The following is a 23,527-nucleotide window of genomic DNA, read 5'->3' as shown; positions in this document are numbered from 1 at the left end:
AGAGAGAGAGAGAGAGAACATATTTTTAATTTAGTTATGCAGGATGGTCTCCACTTGCTCTTCTAAATCTGCTCTCTCCTGTAGTATGGCCTTCATGGGCTGCTTTACCCAGGCTCCCCTGACTCTGGATTACAGCTGGGTTTGGGCAATGGGACAAACCAGCAGAAGAGTAGAGAGTAGGAGGAGAAGTCTCCAGGAAGGGAGTCCCTTTGTTCCCTCCCTGCGATTTGCCAACAGCTATGCTTCCCTACTTAGGGCTACAGCTCCAGTTGGGTGACATCTTATAGTTTGCCTCCAGTGGCTGCTTCTCCCTTGTCCCTTCAGGCCTAGGGGTGGTAGAGTGTGTAAGGGACGTCCACCATCCCTTGTCGATTCCCTCTGTAAACATGCCTTTCATTCAACAGTCCTCAGTGACCCTTTGGAGTACGCCATCTCTTTTTACTGGAAACTTCATTGATTTGACTCTTGGCAGATTCTTAAAAAATGAAACACCTGGATCACAGAATTAAACCATCCCAACTGAACTTTAATAGTACATCCATTTTAGAGGGAATACAAAATGTAATTCAAGAAAATGTACTTAACAATGAAAGGAATTGTGAAAGATACCAACAAAACACCAAAAAAAGAGTAACTTTCTGAAATAGAAAATTAATGCCCAATACATGTCTTTGGTCCCCTGTATAGACTATAACTTTAGTGAGCTGCTAGAATAACATTTATTTCCACAGTGTGTACTTAAGTTGATCACAATGCTTTGTAAATTAAGAAATCAATTATAATGCTGTTAGGTGATTGGAGGTATTTATAAATGTGTACTCAAAGAGGAAATCCAATGAAGTTAAGTGTTTGATGAGGCAGAAGACAGTCGTCAATATTTAAGTTGTAATACCACCTGCATGTGTTGGCACTGTATGTCCACACATATAAACTTCTCATTTGCAGAGAAGACTGCATCTCCATCTGTAAATGGCTCAAGCGGGGGCTCTTCCTAAATTCAGAAAACCATGAGATTTGGCTAAACGAAATAAATCTTTACATAAGTGCAAGCTAATTGTTTTCCCCTGCGTTTCAATGACACCAAAGTTTACCCCTGAATATATTGGGTTTTTTCTTAATCCAAATCAGAGCTGACATTACACGAACATTAGGACAACCCTTTCAAAGCGCACCGACATGAGCAGACAGGGGTGCCAAGAATGTAAGTGAATTACACTGAGATTGCAGTGATACCGATCGGATTTTCCCTGCTTGCCGCTCAGGGCTACAGCCTCTGCCAGCGTGGTGGTTTTGGGTTGGCGCAGTTTCTAGAGCTTTGTTCTGGTTCTACGTTGTCATGGGTCCAAACCACTTTGAGATTCTTTTGAGGTCTTTTGGAGGCTTTCTGTATCTTCTATCAGATCTTTGGATGTTCAAGGCCATAAGTTAGTACCAGAATTTTCCAGTTCCCTCTTGGGAAACATGACCTGAGGCCACAGGGAACTGGGAACAATTTGGCTCAGAGCAGACTACTCTGGCCCATCCAATTCTGGATGCCTAACGTCAGAGCTGGGATTCTGAAGTGAAAATCCGCTATAGTTTTTCCCTTTTCATCCCAATGACTGTCGGGGACAACAAATAAAACCTGCATCTTCTTTTATCACAATTCAATTCTCTGACATACGAGGCTAAGCTCTGTGTTTTCATTTAAGTTGAAAATGAGTCAGTAAACGTGAAGAGATATGTCTGAGGTGATGGGATTTTTAGAAAGGAAATATTTACCCGTCTAATTTTTTCTGTTACCTTTAAATTGCCATTAATAATAGGTGATTGTCTATTACACAGGATTTTTACATTTAATTCCTTCTGTGTATATGCAAACAAAACAACAGGACTCAGCCATTTAATACAGTACAAGGAACAGGAGTACATCAGGAAACAAAGCTCTAGAAATCTACCAGTTCTTAAATAAATGGCTTCAACTTTTATATATTGGGACCCCAGAGTAAATCATTTTGTTCCCACTAGAGATACTATGTCCAACTATGCCTTTTCTTGTTTTTTGTTTGTTTGTTTTTTAAGGTTCTCAGGCATTATTTCAGAATTTTGGGGTGATGGTGAGGTGAAGAGAAGGACTATAGTTAACATTTTCATTTGGTTTCATTTGGAGGAAAAAATAGTCATCTTATAAATCAATCTTTCATATTCAAAGTAACGTTAGAATTTTATGTTTAGGGATTACCCATGAGTATAATTATTAGTCCTGTTTAGAGCAATTTCTTAACTTCAGAATACTTGTTTGCAGGGAAGATTTATTTACATGTCCAGATTTCAGTTAAGTTAAATTTTGCCTGGTTTGTTTAAATCAGTAGGAAAGCAAACCATTTATTTATTCTTTTAAAAATAAGAGCTGATTTGACATAGATTGTGTCAAAATATACTGATGCTAGATTGGTTTGGAATCACTTTAAGTGATCACCTAGTTTGATAACTACTTATAGGAAATGGTTTTGCGTAAGCAACTCAACGAGACCTTGGAAAAAACTGACATCCCCTTTTTGGTTTTTTATAATAGCTATCCTGTAATAACACACTGCAAAATAAATAAATAAATAAGGTGTTTCTACTATTCTGAAGATCATGCTGTAAGGAAAAAAAGATACTCGAATACCAAGTACTATACTGACTATTTTAACATTTAAATTACAATGAAACCATACTTTTAAAAACTTGCCAAAATAAATATAACTTTTCCACTTTTATCTCACTAAAAAATATATCTACTCTATAAACTGTTATTTGGGGAACTCAACACTCTTCCATTTCTAAATTTTTGTTTCATAGTTTATTTTTGTGACATTTCAGATGAGTTTATGCAGGAACTAAGATGATTAAGCAGTGCAAATTTGCTGAAATATTTTAATGCCGGTATATTTTTATACCATGGCAAACATTTAGATTTAGAAACATATTAAGATATGACTCACTGTTGCATTATTTCCTATATAGTATGAGTCAAATCATGTTTCCTGGATAAAAACTTAGATGCATGAGTTTTGCTACAACAGTCACCTTATAAAGTAGATGTTAGTCACAGCCTCAGCATGAGCCTTAGAAGAGTTTCAGGGTTTACTGAGAATTGATCAGATTTTTCCATTCTTAATTCTAATACTTGGTTGCAGACATAGCCCCATAGCCTCTCCCTGGAAATAGAATGAAGAATATTAATCAGAATTAACTCTCTCAATAGCCTATTATTTCTTGTTGAGAGGAAAATTCCGAAAGTGTTCTTCATTACTGTCGGCACAACAGACATTATAAAATAAATAACCCGATACTTTGACACCCAGCTTCCGGAGGAGTAGTGAGATGGTGACGTTAACCAGCTGAGCTTACTTACTCTTCCACGCGTAATACTGTAGTGACGAGGGAGTCCTCCCACGTGCACAAATACAACACTACAAAGTGCCTGTGATTTCCAAATTCACTGGCCAAACAAAGGGTTTCTTAAGCAATCACAAGACACCAGGCGTGGTTGCTTCCTTGTATGGACTTCGTAGAGAATACATGTGAAGTTTTCTCTGGCCTGACTGTGCACTGTATGTTTACAGCGGCAGTAGCATAGATGATTGAAATCGAACACACAGTAACTACTTAGGGTTTTAAACAAATTACAAAACCACATATGCTCTCATTCAATAGAAAGCTTAAATCAAAAGGCAACCGGATCCTAAATGCAGTTGGTCTTTTCTCAAAGGCCATGTAACATGCTCATCGAGGGCAGCTTTTATGTATTCTCCTGACACCTTCTGTGAAGTGCCTTGTCGCACCTCTGTAGCACAAACTGCTGCTGAAACGTTTGTTTACTCTGTTTTATTAGGGTAGCTTCACTTTGTTTATAAACTAACTTTTTTCATTTCTCCAAGGAGCCATTTCAAAATGATCTTCCAGATGCTGGCTAACTAAGCACTTCTTAACTACTGTCCACAAAGGTCAATCTATTTACTGGCATTTGACTGTATAGAACAGGAAGTCTGTGCTGCATCTTGTGTTCTTAATGAAACCCGACAACACAGGACTGAACGCATTAGTCTCAGAACAGGAGGCCGAAGGATGGCAAAGACCCAAGGGTCAATTATTGAATTGATGGATAAAAATCTAAGAGCTTGGAGGTCCCACTTTTCTTTTCGGGAAGAGGTTTCATTCATGTATGCAAAAATCTGTAAGAAGCAAAAAGGAAAAATTATATTAGTTTTATGTGTAGCAGTGGATGGGATTAGACGACGTGCAATTTCTTAAGATTTAAGAACAAAATGCGTGTGTGTGTGTGTGTGTGTGTGCGTGCGCGCGCGCGCGCGCGCACGCCAGTACGGGTAAAAGATAGGTAGAAGAATCTCATTCTTCCATGTTTATTCTTGACAAAAAACTCTGAAATGTAAGCATTGTCTCCTTCTGACACATGAGGACGTGAACTTCAGGAAAGTTAGTAACAATATGTTACATTTATTTAAAAAAAAATTTTTTTTTAATTTATTTTTGACAGAGAGAGAGAGACAGAGCATGAGCGGGGGAGGGGCAGAGAGAGAGAGGGAGACACAGAATCCGAAACAGGCTCCAGGCTCCGAGCTGTCAGCACAGAGCCTGACGCGGGGCTCAAACCCACAAACTGTGAGATCATGACCTGAGCCAAAGTCGGATGCTCAGCCTACTGAGCCACCCAGGCACCCCACAATATGTTACATTTATATCCAAACACTTAATCTGACTTAATTATCACAATTCAGGGAGAGAAGTCACCCAGAGCATGGGTTCTGGACATGGGACTGCCTGGCCTTGAATCCTGGCTCCATAGATAGCTTTGGGACCGTTGGTAAGAAAACAAATCTTTGTGCCTCAGTTTTTACATCTGTAAAATGGGTGATAATGAAAACAGTACCTACTTCTTGGGTTTTTTGGGAGGATGACCGGAAGTAATATGTGCAAGCTATGTAAAACAGTGCTCACCCAGTAAGTACCCCACAATGTTAGTTGTCACTATCTCCTTCAGTGAGGACACCAAAGTGCAGAGAAGTCAGGTGACTTTCCCAAGTCCCCAAGGGCTGGTTAGTTGGCAGAGTTGGGACAAACATTCCAACTTCCTTGACAGCGAGTAGAGTGCTCAGCCGTGTGCTACATTCATGGCTATAGCCTATCTTAGAACAAATGCCCTTAGAACAACCTCCTAAATACTGGAAAGCTGACACATCTTTGCCCATTGACCAATGTTTTCAAACTGGTATACCAGTTCCCATCTGATTCCTCACATATTTGGGGATCAATGCAAGTTCTGGTCAGATTCAAAGGAATGGAACAGTACATGCTCCATGAAGATCAAACACTCCCACATGGCTTAAAACAAAGAGGAAAACAAAGGGAAATCACACCCGACTTTAAAACCAGTTCTTTATAATGTTATAGGGACTTTGTTACCAGGGGGAGCCTGTGAGTTAGAGAGCTGCGACTTCTTTCCTCCAGGCTCCTTTGCCAGAAAAAGGAATGTTTTTTTTCCTTTCCTCCTGGTACTTACTCTGCAGGCATCTGGCAATTGGATATACAAAGCAAATTGCAGGGATGGAGAAGAGTAGTCATCTTTGGGTTGCTTATGTTAGGACAAGAGCAGGAAGGTTTGGCAGCCAGAGGTGTTTATGACAGAGAATCTTGGAATAGGGAATGGAGGAAAGACTTGGCAGATGAGCAAGGAAAAAGAAGAATTGATGGTGGGTTTCCCTGATTATACAGAGAAAAGGAAAGTTAGGTGGGAACATGCAACAGAGCAATACTTTTCTTGTCAGCCAAACTATTTTGGATGAGAAATAGACAGTACTTATATGGTATATCCAAGGAGCAATTTCGAAGATTAGAATTTCAAGATAATGGTGTACAAAAGTCCAGTAGATTAGAATATATTAGTTAACACACACACATACAACTGACACTCTGTCATAGAAAAAGTCTGTAGCTGAACTTATGATCTAGTTTGGCCAAAGCATACGATGACCCTGAACTGGCTAGCCATAGCGGGCAGTGTAGACAGGGCTCAGCACTCTAGTGTCACACATGAAGATGAGTCAGGTTTTCAGTGGGGAATGACCCGTATCATAGTTCCTGATCTCATTAGAGAGCAATGGAGAGCAATAAGGAGTGAAAAATGGTTTTAGAGAATGAAGCAATTCTGTACTATTTGTTTCCTTTCCCTTTCATCCATCATACTGGGCAATTTTTAGAAATGCTTAAAATTTGTATTTCATGAGGTGGCCAAGATTTTGGAGGAGATAATTTCTTCTTTTACACTGGGAAAAGTGACATACTTTAGGGACCCTGAAGTTCATGATATAAGTTTTATCTTTTTTTACCTCACCATTTCCTTCCCCCACCCCCAACCCCACCCCCATGGTCCTCGTCTCTTGCCCAGAGCTCACCATTTTTTTTTAATTTTTTTTTTCAACGTTTATTTATTTTTGGGACAGAGAGAGACAGAGCATGAACGGGGGAGGGGCAGAGAGAGAGGGAGACACAGAATCGGAAACAGGCTCCAGGCTCTGAGCCATCAGCCCAGAGCCCGACGCGGGGCTCGAACTCACGGACCGCGAGATCGTGACCTGGCTGAAGTCGGACGCTTAACCGACTGCGCCACCCAGGCGCCCCAAGAGCTCACCATTTTTGATGTTGTGGATCCTAGGTTTGTCTTTAATTGTAAAATACACATAGCATAAAAATCTACCATTTTAACCATGTTCAAGTGTAAAATCAGTGGCATTAAGTACATTTATATTGTTGTGCAACTATGTTGTTTATGTTTTTTTATTTTCTGTATATCAAGATGTTTTGACATTTTAAAACCTTTCTGGTTGGTAAGAGATTGCCTCTCCCCAGGGCTAGCCATTCTTTTTTTTTTTTTTTAATGTTTATTTATGTATTTTGGGAAAAGAGAGAGAGACAGGGATAGAGGGAGGGAGGGAGGGAGGGAGGGAGGAAGTGGGGGAGGGGGAGAGGGAGAGGGAGAGAGAGAATCCCAAGCAGGCTCTACACTGTCAGCACAGAGTGATGCAAGGCTCGATCTCGCTAACTGTGAAATCAGGACCTGAGCTGAAATCCAGAGTTGGACCCTTAACTGACTAAGCCACCCAGGTGCCCCAGGGCTAGCCATTCTTCAGAGACAGCCCAGGGCTCACCCAGGAGCTGTCCTTTGATATGCAAAGTAACCAAGCCTGAGCCCCTCCACGTGGTCCTGTATCCCAGGGGCAATATTCCTCTGGAGAGGCCCAGGCTGTCCTCCGGCTCCTGCTCCTTCTGCCTCCTGATCTACTCTAGTACCTTCCTTGCGGCTCTGGTGTTGTGCAGTGTTTGCTGTATGATACAACTTATTTTCCCGAGCCTTTCCTGTGCTCCTCTTCTGGCTGCACCGGACTGGCCATCACGTAAAAGAACACGGAATAGCAACCATTGCCACCATCCATCTCCAGAACCTTTTCTTCATCACACCAAACTGAAACCCTGTACCCGTTAAACAGTAACTCCACATTTCCTTCTCCCTCCAGCCGATCCTAGATTTTAATGAAAGGCTGACACATTGGATATATCAATTAATAACGTTTCACTGCTACTCTGAAATCAGCTTCCAAGGCTGATAGAATTTATATGTGTTTTTGCACACCTGACTAACAAATTTGCTATGAACAATCTAAACGAGTCAAGTTCAGTTTTGATTCCTTAGGATAGAGGCTCTCTCTACAGGGCTTTGCTAAGAATATAGAGTTTGATTTGGTACCTACAAGGTGGTATGGATCTAAATTAGTGTTCTTTAGATTTATCTTCTTTTTTTTTTTTTAACATTTATTTATTTTTGAGACAGAGAGAGAGCATGAACAGGGGAGGGCCAGAGAAAGAGGGAGACACAGAATCTGAAACAGGCTCCAGGCTCTGAGCTGTCAGCACAGAGCCCGACGCAGGGCTCGAACCCACGGACCACGAGATCATGACCTGAGCCGAAGTCGGACGCTTAACCGACTGAGCCACCCAGGCACCCCTAGATTTATCTTCTTTAGAACACTTTCAGCCTCTCATGGAAAGCTTCCTCTTGGCTCTGACTGGGTACTGTGATTCTGGGCTACTTTTCTACTATTAATGCAACTCCATCGTGGTTTCAGAATTTGGGGGCAAATGAGAACTTTATTTGGTTGTTCACTGAAATCACCTGAGGACTGTTAAAAGACTACTCTGATGGCTTGCTCCCACCCCCAGAGACTCTGATTTAATTAATCTGGGCTGTAACATGGGTGTCCTCAGGTTTTTTAACCCCCCACCCCCCGGATGATTCTAACATGCAACCAAGGCTGGGAACCACTGTTTTAGAACCTTTACCCAACCCCTGAAACAGCTGAAAATTATTCATTTATCACATTTAACAACAAAAGACCCATCAGTCAAACAAATGACGTTAGCTTCCAGAATTCAGTTCGTGATCATTACTATACAATCGGATTTTCCTTTGGAAATTGAACCCTATGTGGATAGCAGTTAATATTTACTGAAGACTTATGTGTGCCAGGCATGGGGCTAAGCGATTTGTAAGTCTCATTCTGTTTAATCCTTACACAAACTTGCAAAATATGATTATTCCTGTTTTAGTGAGGAGGAAATCAAGGCCTAGTAGATTAGTTACCATGCCCCAAGTCACCCTTCAGGGAAGGAGGGAAGTCATGGAGAAGCCACACTCAAGCAGTGGGACCAAAACCCTCCTTTTAGCCACTACACAGTCTGCCACCTTCTCCGTAAACAACCTGTGATACAAAGGCTCACGTGAAGTTCACAGCTAACCGGTTACGGGTTTGTAAGAGGCTTGTTTGCAAAAGTGTTACAAAGGTTTGTGGCTATCGCTGCTCCTGTCTATATAGTTAAAAACCACAGCTATAGCTAAGTAGCTACTTGTCTTTCTTTGGGTTTTTTTTTTCCCCCCTTCACACTTTTTACAGTTAAACTGCAGGCAGAGACTGCCATAAGTTTACCTGCCTTGTGAAAGACATTAGGGTATCCTGCCTATGGTTTTGTATAACCCATTCTTTAAAAAAACTTTTGGTGTCCACTATACTTCCAAAAACTTTTTTTAAACACAGAACTTTTGGGGGGACGTTATTTTCCAGGCATATGATGTTTTACAGAAATCCCTTCCCCCAAACCATAGGTGCTTTGTGGTAGAGGGGACGGGAGCCTATTTCCCTAGGAAGACTGGGGCAGGGATATGGCTCCAGTACTAAAGAGTGTTCCCTGCCTTGTGCTTCAGGTGATCCCGGGACTGGACCCAAAAGAGAGTTCATGCTAAAGTCTGGAGCTCTGGGCCTGCACGTTCCAGGGTGCTGGCCCTTAACTCTTTGAGAAAATGATAGGCACGGTGGAACATCTACCCCGAACTCCTATAAACACAAGATTTTGCAAATGATTTGAAAGTGATCCATGTGCTGCCCGTGTTGTGCAAAAACAACCCTGGTCTAAAGGAAGTTCTGGCCCTCCCCGCATGCACTTTCCCTATCCCCGGCCCTTCCCATCACCCATATGTCCTAACTGCAGAAGACTTAAGCCTAGTGTTCCGTTACAGGGGGCAATTTTAGGCAGCAGATTATTCTGAGAAAAATGAAGCTTGGTGTATCTTGGCCATATAAACTGAGGCACAGTGGATGTGAGCTCAAGATAAGGGAGGGGAATGGTGGTCAGAAACCACAAAATAGAGGACAGGAGAAGCCACAGAAACCGAGCCGACCAAGTTGCAGATTAACTGGGTCTTAAGCCTTGGTGGAAAGAGACTTGCTGTCCTCCTGAACACTGTGGGGAGATGAGTCCCTCACCATTTCTATTCTATTCTATGCTATGCCATTCCATTCTTTCTTTCTTTTTTTTTTACTTAATACTGTGATGGACTCTTGACATGCCAAAAAAGAAATACACCATCCCTAAAGCTGTTTTTCCATAAAGTGAGGGCCTGGCCTCAATTATCTGAAAGAGCAGTGATGACTAACTTAAAGGGTGTAGACATAATGTGCAGCTTTTCTTTTGGAAGAAGAACTATGGCTCTTGCTGTCTAAATTTTAAAAATTCAGTGTAATTGTGTCTTTATTCACAACCACCGTTTTATAATGGTGAAGGAAGAGGTGTCAACCGAAAACATTACTTTAGAGGAACATTCTCTTTTAAAATAATTTTTTTAATGTTTATTATTTTTGAGAGAGAGAGAAAGAGAGAGACAGAATGTGAGCAGGGTAGGGGCCAAGAGAGAGAGAGACACAGAATCCGAAGCAGGCTCCAGGCTCTGAGCTGTCAGCACAGAACCGGATGCAGGGCTCAAACTCACAAACCGTGAGATCATGACCTGAGCCGAAGTCGGATGCTTAACCGACTGAGCCACCCAGACAGCCCTAAAGGAACATTCTCTTAAAAGGTCACGTGTCTTAAAATGATTTCACTAATCCCCAAACACATCGTTGGTGATGCATAAATGATAAAGGGATTTCCAGCCGTTCATGGATAGAACTTAAAATATTACCAAACAAATTCATTGTGGTTATGCATGAAGAGTTCTGAGATTCTTTCATCCTTAATAGCATTGTGATATTTTGCACATACGTAATTGACAAATTTCATATGTTTTACAACCCCCATTCACGTTACATTTTACATAAAGAGTTCCAGGAATGAACAGAAAACTCCAGTACTGTTTACTTGAGTTTGCTCTGTATTTTGAAGACCATATTTCCACTAATCAGACTGCCTAGAAATTATAGCCCTAAAGAATTTCTAAAGATGAAGACATTATTTTAGAATGAGCCAACGGTTCACTTTTGAAACTTCAGAACTGAATAATATATTCTTAAAAAATTTTTTTTTCAACGTTTATTTATTTTTGGGACAGAGAGAGACAGAGCATGAACGGGGGAGGGGCAGAGAGAGAGGGAGACACAGAATCGGAAACAGGCTCCAGGCTCTGAGCCATCAGCCCAGAGCCTGATGCGGGGCTCGAACTCCCGGACCGTGAGATCGTGACCTGGCTGAAGTCGGACGCTTAACCGACTGCGCCACCCAGGCGCCCCATCAGAACTGAATAATATATTCTAATGGCAAGTGGACAGCAATTTAAAATGACCAGCAGTTATCCACAGCTATTGGGAATGTAGGGACTGAGTGGCTTGATGTGGGTTGGAAATTAAAATACAAACATTATCTGAGGCAAGATTGGAGGTCTGATATATTTTCTGTGTTCTGTTCCATTTCAGGAAGAAAGTTTCTATTTATCTCTGTGAAATGATGACAACAGCTGATCAACATAAGGAGGAATTCATTAATTTATACACTATCCCTTTAGTACATAAACAGTTTGGAATATGTTGTTGGTCCCATGCATGATTTCATATTGGACAGCCAAAATAATGTCATTTCCTGAAAATACCATGTTTTGTTTTGTTTTGTTTTTTTATCACGTAAGAAATGTTTTATGTGTACCAACAGAAGATTTTATGTGAGGGGTAATCTGATTATTTCTTAATTTAGACCAACATTTGTATTAGCCAGTCTCCTTAAATCTCCGTCTCAGCCTTTTAATTCATAGGACTGTGGAGAAGAAAAAAGAAACCGCACACTTGGCCCCAGCTCCTTGATCTGGCATGCAGAAAAAGGTCTTTGCCATTTTATTTTTAAAGTGAACAAATTGGAATTGAGACAAAGCGGTCCAGATATTTATAACATCCTTACCATTCTTTTGTGAAAAGTTGGATGAATCTTCTCACATGCAACCCCTGAAATGAGTACTTTCTCTCTGCTAGTACTGTGACTAAGAGGACAGGCTCTGTGCTTCAATTGCCCGGCTGTGAACCCCAGTTCCAACACTCACTAGCTGTCGGACCCAGGGTAAGGTATTTGCCTCATCTGTAAAATGGGAACAATAATACTATCTATTTTATAGGTTGTTGTGAAGATAATAAGTTAGGTATGTAAAAATTAGCACTCAAAAGGTTAGCCATTTTGATGTTGATAATAATGATATTTGAGGGTTGAGCTTGACTTCATTATAAGGTGCTGGGCATTTTACATTTTGCTAGTTCCACTTCCAACCTTTGGAAGTCCTAGACTCATGTTCTTGGAGCAAGCAGTAATTCTAACCTGCCTACACCTTGGGACAATGGCTGACACAAATAGTTGCAGGTTTCCTAAATTCCCCACTCCCCTCCCTCCTTCCCTCCCTCCTGGCATGCTGGAAGAGGCTGGTGCCCCACTGGATACACAGCTGTCAAATCTCCTCTTTACTGGGCCAGTGGAGTGGTGTGGCCCACTTTTGAGGGACACAGAAAGCAGCTCTGTTATCCCGAGGAAGGGGTAGAGATAGAGTAGATTGCTAGTACTTTCTGGGGACACAAGGAAGACAATTAGTTGGGATAGCTGATTCATAATCACTTTACATTGGTTACATTTTGAAGTGATAATATTTTGGATATTTGGGGTTAAATAAAATTGATGAATTTTTACCATTTCTCTTTACTTTTTGTTATTTGGCTAATAGAACATTACAAATTCCATATGTGGCACAAGTGTATTTCTATTGGACTGCATGTGTTCTGTTAGAGGAACAGGAGAACTTCTGAACGCAATCACAGGTCTTTGCCTTGTCCCGGTTAGGGTGCGTGGAAATGATTACTGCCTTGTATGGGAGATTGGTGTAGGCCATTTCTGACCACAATTTTCGTGTGGGCCAAGTAGACAAAAAGGACATGAGCAGAAGGTGCCCCCCAGGGCCCGTGGCAAGCATTCTGAAATAACAGAATGTATGCACCAAACAGTAGCTGTGATTTTTAAATCATCAGATAAGCTCTCCATGAAATAACTTAAATCAGGATACTGCAGCATTTCATAAGGTTTCAAGTGCTATGTAAATGAAAGATTCTAACAAGCACCAATAATCTATTGACAAAGCAAATTAGTGAGCGGTCAATGTAAATTTCCTTATTCAAAGATGGCTTGAGGGGCACCTGGGTGGCTCAATCGGTTGAGCACCAACTCTTGACTTGGGCTTGGCTCACTCAGGTCATGATCTCAGGTCGTGGGATCGAGCTCTGAGTCAGGTTCCATGCTGAGCATGGCTCCTGCTTGAGATTCTCTCCCATTCCTCTCCCTCTGCTCCTCCCCCAGTTTCTCTCTTTCTCTCAAAAATAAAATAAAATTAGAAGAAAAAAAAAGATGACTTGATACTTCCCATTTAAGGTACAGTTCAAATACCTGTTTGGGGCCTAGTGAGTTACCTACACTTCATCTGTATAACTTGTCATGTTAGCCCCAAGGTGAGAATCAGTGTCTGATTTTCTGATTATGTTCACTCTAGGCTTTTTCCCTGTTCTTTGGGAATCTTTGCCATGCATACATGCAGAAGCAAACCTGGATAATATTTGCTGATAGTACCAATGCCACTATCATAAAGTGCCCTCATAATCCTCATCTGGTGTCCCCAACCCATAAACAGGCGATCTAAATAAAAACACAGCTTCAAAGTGAATCTCCTACTCCCCACTCCTTCTAACCAGACTTCTAGGCTCTAAGCCCCTTGCATCTGGCAACTCTGGAGCAGTCTCTGGCTTAATAGTAAATAAAGGGGGAAAATAAATTTTCATATGAATATGTGTATGTATACACAGAGGGCTTGAAAATCAACATACAGCAATAACCGAGATCTCATGATAAAAGGCAAATTTATTTGAAAACAGGAACCTGTTGAAAATCACTGCCTTTATCTTTTATGCTGTATGTATGCAGTGGATTAGTCATGATCAGAGGAGAGACTTTTTCCTCCTGCTGTCTTCCTCTAAAGGGCTTAGGGAATAACAATCCTTTTCACAAGCCTGTGGTCCTCTCTGAGCCCATTCCCAAGGTATTTAATTGGCTGGGGAAGGGGTATTTTTATATATATGCACTCAAAGATCACAGAGGAAACTCCAAGAACTGACCTCCCCATTTGCACCAGGCCAAGACCAACACTACCCACATCAGAAAGGGTTTATGGCCTCTGAGTTGTATTCTAAGTTGCTTAGTGGAACTAGACATTCTTTCTCTCAAAGACACATGTTCTGCATATTAGTCCTGACCGCCCCCCGCAAAAGGTGATTTAATTCCTATTATGCCACCAAACATTTCTACTTGTAAAACAAAAGAAACGCATAGAAGCCATGTCAGTTTCTATATCACAGCCTTTCTGTTGCACAAACTCCCTGGTTCAGGGTGGAATAGAAGATGTGGCCTCTCGTGGTCCTACTTCATTTCAGAAGAGGGCACCTTTGTGTAACTTATTGATTCAGACCAGCTTCTGCCCCAACAGAGAATGGGGGGTAGAAGTGTGAGGACAATGGGGACCAGAGAGAAGAGAACATAGCTATGAATCCAAGTTAATTTAGGGGGCAAGGTGTCCTTTTCCACCCTGGAGGATGAGTATATGCAAGTAATCAAAAGCAGTGATGGAGGCGGGAAGTAAGATAAAGTCACTTCTCTAGCTTCTACAGGTCAGACCTGCTATTGGTAGGCACTATCCATCTCTTCTTTTCTCCAAGATGGTGCCAGGAGGGAGTTATGGCCAACTGCTTACATCCTTCGGGGTCAACCTTGTTCTTTTTTTTAAACTTAAAAAAAATATATATATATATATTTGAGAGAGAGGGAGAGAGACATAGAGCACAAGCGGAGAAGGGGCAGAGAGAGAGGGAGACACAGAATCTGAAGCAGGCTCTGAGATGTCAGCACAGAGACTGATGTGGGGCTCGAACCCACAAACCATGAGATCATGACCTGAGATGAAGTCGGGGCCTTAACCAACTGAGCCACCCAGGCGCCCCTCAGCCTTGTTCTTTTGAAGACTGGGAAGTGGCGCTGCGGAACTCCCAGTCCCCAGCTTCCAGTATGAGGCCAGTGCCTGCTCAGACACATACCGGGCTCTGCTACCTGTTCCACCAGAGGAGACTCAAACTCACAGCATTATAGAGCTGACTGCTAAGCCTGCACCAAACCAGGCCAGCACCCATCCCCGAACCTAGGCACCCATCTTCAGTTCCCCAGGCAGCCTCTGGCCTGCTGGGTCATGGCACATGCTGTACATGCCTAACTCTCCCAACCTTGAGATGGACCAGCCATTCCTGTGTGTGGCTTTGTGCTCATAAAGCGTATGACTCTAAACTGAAGAAACCCTGTAGATATTTCTGATAGTGATATGAAAAGAATACTTTGTAAGAGGGTACAAATGCCTTCTTTAGAGGAATTGCAAAAGCTTAGCGAGGGGTTTCTCCAAGCAACCAACTTTGCCTTTAATTAGCATTATGGACATATTATGAGGTCCACGTTTTTTCATGGCCACAAAGAGTTACATCCCCAATAGGTAAACTGGGAAACTTGTGAACTGTTTGCTGAACTTTTATGACAAGTAATGAATGCTCTGACTTTATCAACAGGGACCCTTCTCAATGGCAGCTGGAATGCTGTGGGTTGGCCACCACATTGTGTGTTGGGAGAAACAGAAGTCAAAGCACAGAGAACACAGACCCATGGGTAGGGGGTACAGGAAGGTGACCTGAAGCTCAGGGAAGTCAGGTTGTAACTGATACCCATCCAAAGGTGGAGGGGGCTGCCTCCTCCACAGGCACTGAGCCAGGCTAGCAGAGGCTGGGGTGGGGGTGGGGGGTGGCTTTTAACCCTCTGACAGTGGTCTGGGCTGGCTTAGTGGAGGGTCAAGGCTCCCTTTCAGGGGACTGTACTAGGTGTAAGAAACACTAGCATAGAGTCAGCGGGTTAGGGGAGCAGGGAAGTGGGGTAAAGGTGAGAAGCCAGAGGAGAAGGCTCTAGGCCTCCCCAGGACCTATTCTTACAAGTTGCAAAAGTGAGTCAGAAGGCTGCCCAGAGCCGGGCTATGGAAACCAAGTGGCTTAACTTACTGTGAAAGGCAAGGAGCACACAGCAAAGGTGATGGTCATAATAGCCAGGAGAATGAGGTGGTCTGTCTCCTCTGCCATGGACAGCCTTTCCCCTCTCCTGCGGGCCCCAGGGGCGTCCCGGCAGCTGCCCAAGGAGGGCCCGCAGCGGCTTCTCCTGCTCCGACGGTGCATGCGGATGAGGTTGAGGATGACGCTGAAGTTGCAGGCGAGCACCGCGACGATGAGGAGGAGCAGCAGGGTGGCATACAACTGCAGGTACGTAGTCTGGCCGTGCTCGATGAAGCACCACGTCCCGGGGCAGTACTGGACGTACTGCCCGTAGTTCAGCAACGGCAGCGAGCAAAAGAGTAGGGAGACGGCGTAGATGGTGGGCAGCACTGCCAGGCCGCTGCGGCGCGTGACACGACGCTGGTAGAAGTAGGGGTGCCCGATGGACAGGTAGCGCTCCAGGGCCATGGCGAAGAGCATGAGCATCGTGGCCAGGCTGAAGAAGGTCATGGCGAAGGCGAAGTAGGTGCACGCACGGCTCTCAGGCGCCAGCGCCACCAGGGTCTGGTTCCGAGCGTAGGAAGCCAGCACCACCGGGCTGATGAGGCAGGTCCCAAGCAGGTCGGTGAACACCAGCTCTGTCACCAGCACGTGGAACAAGGAGACCGAGTTCCCGCGTCCCGCGCTGCGTCCCGCGTCCCCCCGCCAGCGGCGCGCCAGCAGCGCCAGAGCGATGAGGTTCCCCAGCACCCCGGCCGAGAACATCACCGAGCTGATGGCCGGACTTTCGCCGGAGGGGAGCCACTGCCGCGACCCGCAGTCCTCGGGCCAGGAGTCATTGGAGATATTGCCCATGGTGGAGCGCCGGCAGGAGAGAGGCGCCCTCCTCTCCCGGCTCGTACCTGGGAGGAGGAGGGTCTGAGAGCACTCCGGCACGCAGAGGGAAAGGGGGAGGGATCCTAGTCCAGAGCCCCCTTCCGGCCCCCAGCGCGCCCAGGGCAGGCTCGGCCCCAGGGCTCGCGTCGCTCCGGGAGAGGCCACTAGGCTGCAGCATCCGGGCGGCGCTCAGGGCTCCTCTGCCGATCAGCGCTCCTCTCGGCCGCGGCCCCGCGCCCAGGGGGCGGCCGCCACCACTCCGCACCCGCCTGGGGACGGACTCAGAAGCGGAGTCACCGTCCCCAGGGCTAGCGCCCGCAAGCCGCCCCAGAGGTGGGACGCGCGCGACCCACCCCGTGGGGGCACTGCGAGTTCACTGCGAGGTCCTCAGCGGGGAGAGGGGAGGAGACGGCCCCGACCCCGAACGCCGGCCCGGCCCCGCGGGCGCTGGGCTGGAGCTTCGCTGGGGCCCTGCTCCCACCCAAACCCTGGGCAGTGGGTGCTGGAAGCCGCACGGCCGCCGACCTCGGCTAGGAAGCGTTGAGCCCAGGCGGAGCGCTGGGAGAGAGCGGGGAACTTGTGGGGTGTGCGCAGAATTCACGGAAGGCGAAAACGGGAAAGCAAGAGTGACTCACCAGACAATGGAGAAGTTTGGAGGGCCAGTCCCGGCTGTGTGCATAAGAAGGGAACAGCAGACACTAAAGACAGCTTGCAGTAAGATCAGTGTTCTTTTTCTTTTTTCTTTTCTTTTAACATTCTCAGGAAGATAAGCCAAGGGGCCGGGACCAAAATTGGGAGGAAGTTGAAAGTACGCCTGGTGGGTGTGAGGAACCGAACCAGGCGCGCCGCTGAGCTGCCTGTTGCATTGTCGGCTTTGACTCGGTTGCCAGCGTTTCGCCTTTTCCTGTGTCAACACCAGAACGGCTAACCACTCTTTCAGCAAGCAAGCAAGAATGAAAAGAAAAAAGAGAAAGAAATGTTCCTGATGTGTGGAATTGTGTTTGTGAACACAGCTGGAAAGCACCGCACGGCGGCTCTCCACTCAAGATCGGCCCTGAGAGAAAATGTTGCTCAGGATTAATCTTTTCATGTTAACTGTGCAGAGCACATTTGGAAAGACCCATCCCTGGTAAAGTGTATAACTAAGTGGCCAGTTTTAGAAACTAGGGCTGACGAACGTGTCACAGTTGCAGACTCCTGAAAATGGGCTGGTGTTTAAAACAACAACAAAAAATCCAGTTTGATGGTCGAAAGGGGGTAATTCTATTCTGTGAGGAAGGTCATAGCCACTTGGGGACGGGAGGAAGACTGGGAGGTGGAAGGATCTGCATAGGGAACAGGCAAGGGGAAAAAGTCATCAGGGTGGAAGAAAGAAAAAATTACCTGTTGAAGAACACATCTTACTCGCCATGAATATGTTAGCTCACCTTGATACTTGGTCTGGGAATTGGAATGGAGACGGGGCTCCCAAAGGACAAGTTCACAGGGAGTCTATTTTTCTCAAATAAGGAGTTCAGCAGTCACAGGTAGGTGGGCTTCTCAGGACCCACCTCCTTCTGTTCTCCAGCCCTTTATTCCTAGCATACCGGCTTTCAGTCTACATGTTCTTTCCCCATGTAGTCACCAGTCAGGATTCAACCAGAGAAAAAGAACCACTATAAGTGATGAAGAACGACAGATTTATTGTTAGGCACCAGATCTGTGCTGTTCAACATAGTAGCCACTAGCCACATGTGGCAGTGTAAATGAATTAAGATGAACTGAGAGTAAAAATGTAGTTTCTCGGTTGCACTAGGTACACTTCAAGTGCTCGACAGCCACATGCATGCGGCTAGTGGCTATCATTGGGCAGCTCATATACAAAACATTTCCATCATCACAGAAGTTCTATTGGAGAATGAGGCATCAGACCTTACATGATTGTGGGAGCTCATTGAGAAGTCTGTTCAAAGCTGTTTGAGGTCTTTGATTCTAGTGTTGAATGTGAAGTCACCATAGGTCAGACAGAATGGCAGTCAGGGTAGAAAGCTAGACCTGGATAAAAGCAAGTACAGGCTTGGAACCTGCAGGGGCTGACTGGAATTCATGAAAAACTAGAATCCTCTAAGACAGACTGGATTTGTGTGTGTCCCTCACTACCTCTGACCTTGATAACAGGCATACTGCAGAAGAAGCTGGCATCCTTCATGGGGCTGCACATGCACTTGGCTTAGGACACGGAGAAGCTGAAGGAGGACACCCGACCAGCAAGGTGAGCCAGCAGATGAGTGACAATGTACTAGAGTCACCACTGTGCCTGGAGCCCTTGCATTGTCCTTCAGAGCATGAAAACCATGGCTGCTGCTTCGCCGCTGCCCTCTCAATCACATACAGCACTTCTCTTGTGGCTAATGCTAACCTTGAAACCATGCAGAATTCTGGAGAACAGATCCTGCTCAGCTGAGTTGACCCAGTATAAAGCTACCACACTGCCCCGTGGGTCCAGGCATGAAGTCTGCATTGAAAGAGGAGGGTGAGAAAGAGGCAGCTCCTGTGAGCTCTCGCTCTCTCTCTCTCTTGTGCCTATTTCTTTCATCAGGAAAGCTAGTTTTCTAGAAGCACCTCGGTAGACTTCCCTTTGTGTCTCTTTAGCCAGAACATGGCAAATTGGCCACTCCTTAGCTCCGTAGGAAGCTGAGACGAGGGTATTGGGCACTTCCAGCTTCTTCCAGAGTAGAGACAGGCAGGGGAGAATGGGCTGGGAGTGGCATTGGGTTAGTCAGCCACTTGTCCACTGTTGTGCACAGTGCATTCCCTACTATCCCCTCTGTGGAGCCTGAAAGGAAGGGCAAGAACACCCATTCCAAGTTGCACCCATTGCATTTGAAGAAACTGAGGCACAGAAAAGTTGATGATCTTACCCAAGGACATACAAAGTTAGTGCAAAGCTAGGAGTATGGAAGCCAGACCGCCTCAATTACATTACAGACCCCTGCATATTGTGCACATTGTCCATTTAAAGCCAGAAAGGAGTACATGGCAAGATACCCATCCTCGATACTGCATTAGAGCTCCCTGGCAAATCACCCAACACAATTTAGATGTTACTTTTTGCCTGACATATTGGTGAAATTTGAAAAGATTACACATATCCAGTATGACGAGAGAGAGAGAGAGAGAGAGAGAGAGAGAGAGAGAGAGAGAAATGGGCTTACTATTGGTGGAAGTGTGAGTGTGGCTACAGCCTTCTTGGTGAGAATGGTCTGTTAATTATCACAAATTTTGAATATGCTTCAGCCCAGAAATAATATTAAAGAAATGTACTGCCTCAGGAGACATAATCTGACAAATACACAAAGTTATCATATACGCACAGCAGAAAGAATGTTCGTTATTGCAAGAATCTAGAGGACTTCCATAGAGGACTTGTTTAATAAATTTTGATATACCTATGCAATGGATTATATAGTTGCTGAAAAGGATGATATGTATCTGTAGTTCTTGATAATGATCTTTACCACATATTGAGTTAAAAGCATGTATATTATTTCATTCATATAAAATGATATGTGTAAGCATTTGCATAGAGCAGCATCTAGAAGGATGTTCAGCAAAATGTTAGTAGTAATTTCTCCGGGTAGTACTTTTTTCTTTATGCCTGTTTGTTTTGACTGATTTTTCTATAAATATGTATTACCTTTATATTAGGAAATGCAAGGAAGCTGCATTAGAAAAAATTTTTAGAAAAAATCACTGGAGGAGACTGTTCTTTCTACTTGGCAGAAAGAAGGGAGTTAGATGCTAATGTTTTAAATTATCTTCCAGTTCTACTGTTAAGGTCTTGCCAGTTGTTTGAGGCTGATCAGGAAGAGTGGAGATGTATCCTTATATTTTTCACGAGGATTTTTGCAACTGTCCTTATTTGAAGACTGGAAATAATCACGCATTTCACACCATTTCTAATAAGACGGTGCCCTGCCCTACTTCAAGTGACTGCTTTGACATTAGATTTTTGTCATCCCTTAACACAATTCTGTCATCACCAGGAAGTCCCTGTCTTACAAAGGTGGAAACAAAATGTCAACCAAAGGGTCCAAAAAAACAAACAAAAAACAAAAAACCTCAAAACGCAGTTAATAAAAACCAACGTTGAGATAGGTTCAAAAAAAATTAAAGGTAACTAGCTATTAAGTGGGCAGGTAGAATCTTAGTGGAGAAATAGAAACTATAAAAAAAAAAAAAACGGAGTGGAAATTCTAGAACTGAAACAGCAGCTTGTATTTGGCAGAAGAAAGAGTGAGCTTAAAGACGAATCACCTCTGGTCACCCTGCTTTCCATGTTATCATTACTTTTGCGCTCACTGGAAATATTCACACACTTTCCATACCATGCAAGGCTTGCCCCATTTACCTATCAAGAGATGCATGGGTTTTCTGTGCTCTCGGATACCTCAAACCTCTCTGGGATCTGGGGTGCAGGGCCACATTATCTAGGAAACTCCAGTGTTCACATCTAAGCTAACTCTTGTTCTCTTGAACTTCCCCTTCTCTCTTTCACAGCTTGTGGACCCAGGTGGGGAAGAAGTAGGACAACTTTACTCTTCCTCATCTCTGACCTAGGTCTCCTCTACTCTAGTCTTTCAAAAGTCCTAAGCCAAACATTGTGTTCTGTTACATTGTTCTTTCTTTGAGGCAGTTAGCATAGCACACCCTAGCTGCTGCTAAAATTAGGCAAAGGGCTCACTTATCAGCCAAGCACTGGGCAAAAAAATTCACAGGTTAATATGTCAAATTGTAACATTTACATTCACCTAGGTGTGTGTATATCCGAGGCTTGGTGAGACTTATTACAACCTCATAGGATTGTTTGAGAAACAATTTGATAAAGTCTTTGCAAAACCTGGGTCAATACAAAGTGCTTTACAAACGGATGTAGGAGTACAACAGTTCTCTTGTCTTTAGACGGGAAATATCACAGCTGCTTATTAGCTCCAGGAGTTCGATCAAATGAGTCACTCCAATAATGTCAGGAAGGTAGATTGCCTGTGATTCTTATTTCTTTTCTAAGATTGATAGAGAACAAAGAATCCAATATAGTAATGAAAATTCTCTTTTCTGAGAAATGTTGCCTTCCAAGGACAAAACCGACTACAGGGCAGAAAACCACACATAACACAAGAATAAGGCTATAGTTATTCAGCTTGTTTGTATAACGTGGCAACTCATTACAGAAATTTTGGAAAAATTAGAAGGAAGCAAAAAGTCATCTATGAATGTGTATCCTTTGAAAATGACCACTCTTAACATTTTGATGTGTTTCTTTCATTTTTTATTCTATGCATTTTTTGTTTTCATGGATGTGATAATATTGTATCTAAATTTTTCTGTACTGTTTTTTTTAAAAAACTTAAAAGTAGGGGCACTTGGGTGGCTCAGTCAGTTAAGCATCTGACTTCAGCTCAGGTCATGATCTCACAGTTTGTGGGTTTGAGCCCTGCTTTAGGTTCTGTGCTGACAGCTCAGAGCCTGGAGCCTGCTTGGGATTCTGTGTCTCCCTCTCTCTCTGCCCCTCACCTGCTCATGCTCTGTCTCTCAAAATAAATAAATCAACATAAAAAATTTTTTTTAAAATATAAAGTATATTGAATAGCTTATATTACAATATGCATTAAAGGCCTTAAAAATGTGCATGCTTTGAGATCCAGAAATTGCACTCTAGAGATCTATAATCCATTATTTATTCACTCAGCAACAATTTATTAAGGCATATATTTACTGAGGCAGCACAGTAAAGTTTTAAGAGCAGGGGTTCTAGAGTGAGATTGCTTTGGTTTTAAGTTTTTATTTAAATTTCAGTCAGTTAACATACAGTGTTATATTAGGTTCAGGTGCAATATAATGATTCAGTAATCCCATACATCACTTGGTGCTCATCACAAGTGCATTCCTTAATCCCCATCACCTATTTCACCCATTCCCCACCCCTCCCCTCTGGTAAACGTAAGTTTGTTCTTTATAGTTAAAAGTCTGTTTCCTGGTTGGTCTCTCTCTCTCTTCCCACGCTTTGCTCATTTGTTTCGTTTCTTAAATTCCACATATGAGTGACATCATATGGTGTTTGTCTTTCTCTGACTTATTTCACTTAGCATTATTACCCTCTGGTAGATCCATCCATGTCATTGCAAATGGCAAGATTTTATTCTTTTTTTATAGCTGTATAATATTCCATTGTGGGGGTGTGGGTGTCACACACCCACCACATCTTTATCCATTCATCAATGGATGGACATGTGGGCTGTTTCCATAACTTGGCTATTGTAGATAATGTTGCTATAAACATTGGGTGCACATATCTTTGAATTAGTATTTTTGTATCCTATGGATAAATATTTAGTAATGTGATTGCTGGATCATAGGGTAGTTCTATTTTTAACTTTTTGAGGAACCTCCATACTGTTTTTCAGAGTGGCTGCACCAGTTTGCATGCCCATCAACAGTGAAGAGGGTTCCCCTTTCTCCGCATCCTCGCCAACAACTATTGTTTCCTGTCTTGTTAATTTTAGTCATTCTGACTGGTGTGAGGTGATATCTCATTGTTTTGACTTGCATTTCCCTGATGATGAGTGATGTTGAGCATCTTTTCATGTGTCTGTTTGCCATCTGGATGTCTTCTTTGGCAAAATGTTCATGTCTTGTGCCCATTTTTAATTGGATTATTTTGG

The 23,527-nt window shown here is 43.6% G+C and overlaps 1 protein-coding gene across 1 annotated transcript; it reads right to left on the bottom strand.

Moving 5' to 3' along the window:
* Nucleotides 1-505: 505 nt before the first annotated feature.
* PTGER2 (prostaglandin E receptor 2) lies at nt 506-18,990 on the bottom strand. Its single transcript, XM_043556157.1, has 2 exons — nt 15,963-18,990; nt 506-4,199 (listed from the first exon to the last, which is right to left on the bottom strand). The coding sequence occupies exons 1-2, from the start codon at nt 16,803-16,805 to the stop codon at nt 3,978-3,980; spliced, it is 1,065 nt and encodes a 354-aa protein (XP_043412092.1). The 5' UTR covers nt 16,806-18,990; the 3' UTR covers nt 506-3,977.
* Nucleotides 18,991-23,527: the final 4,537 nt, after the last annotated feature.

The sequence above is a fragment of the Prionailurus bengalensis genome, chromosome B3 (assembly GCF_016509475.1).
Source record: "Prionailurus bengalensis isolate Pbe53 chromosome B3, Fcat_Pben_1.1_paternal_pri, whole genome shotgun sequence".
Lineage (NCBI taxonomy): Eukaryota > Metazoa > Chordata > Mammalia > Carnivora > Felidae > Prionailurus > Prionailurus bengalensis.
The sequence above is the reverse complement of the archived record's forward strand: the minus strand, read 5'-3'. Positions and strand labels throughout refer to the sequence as shown.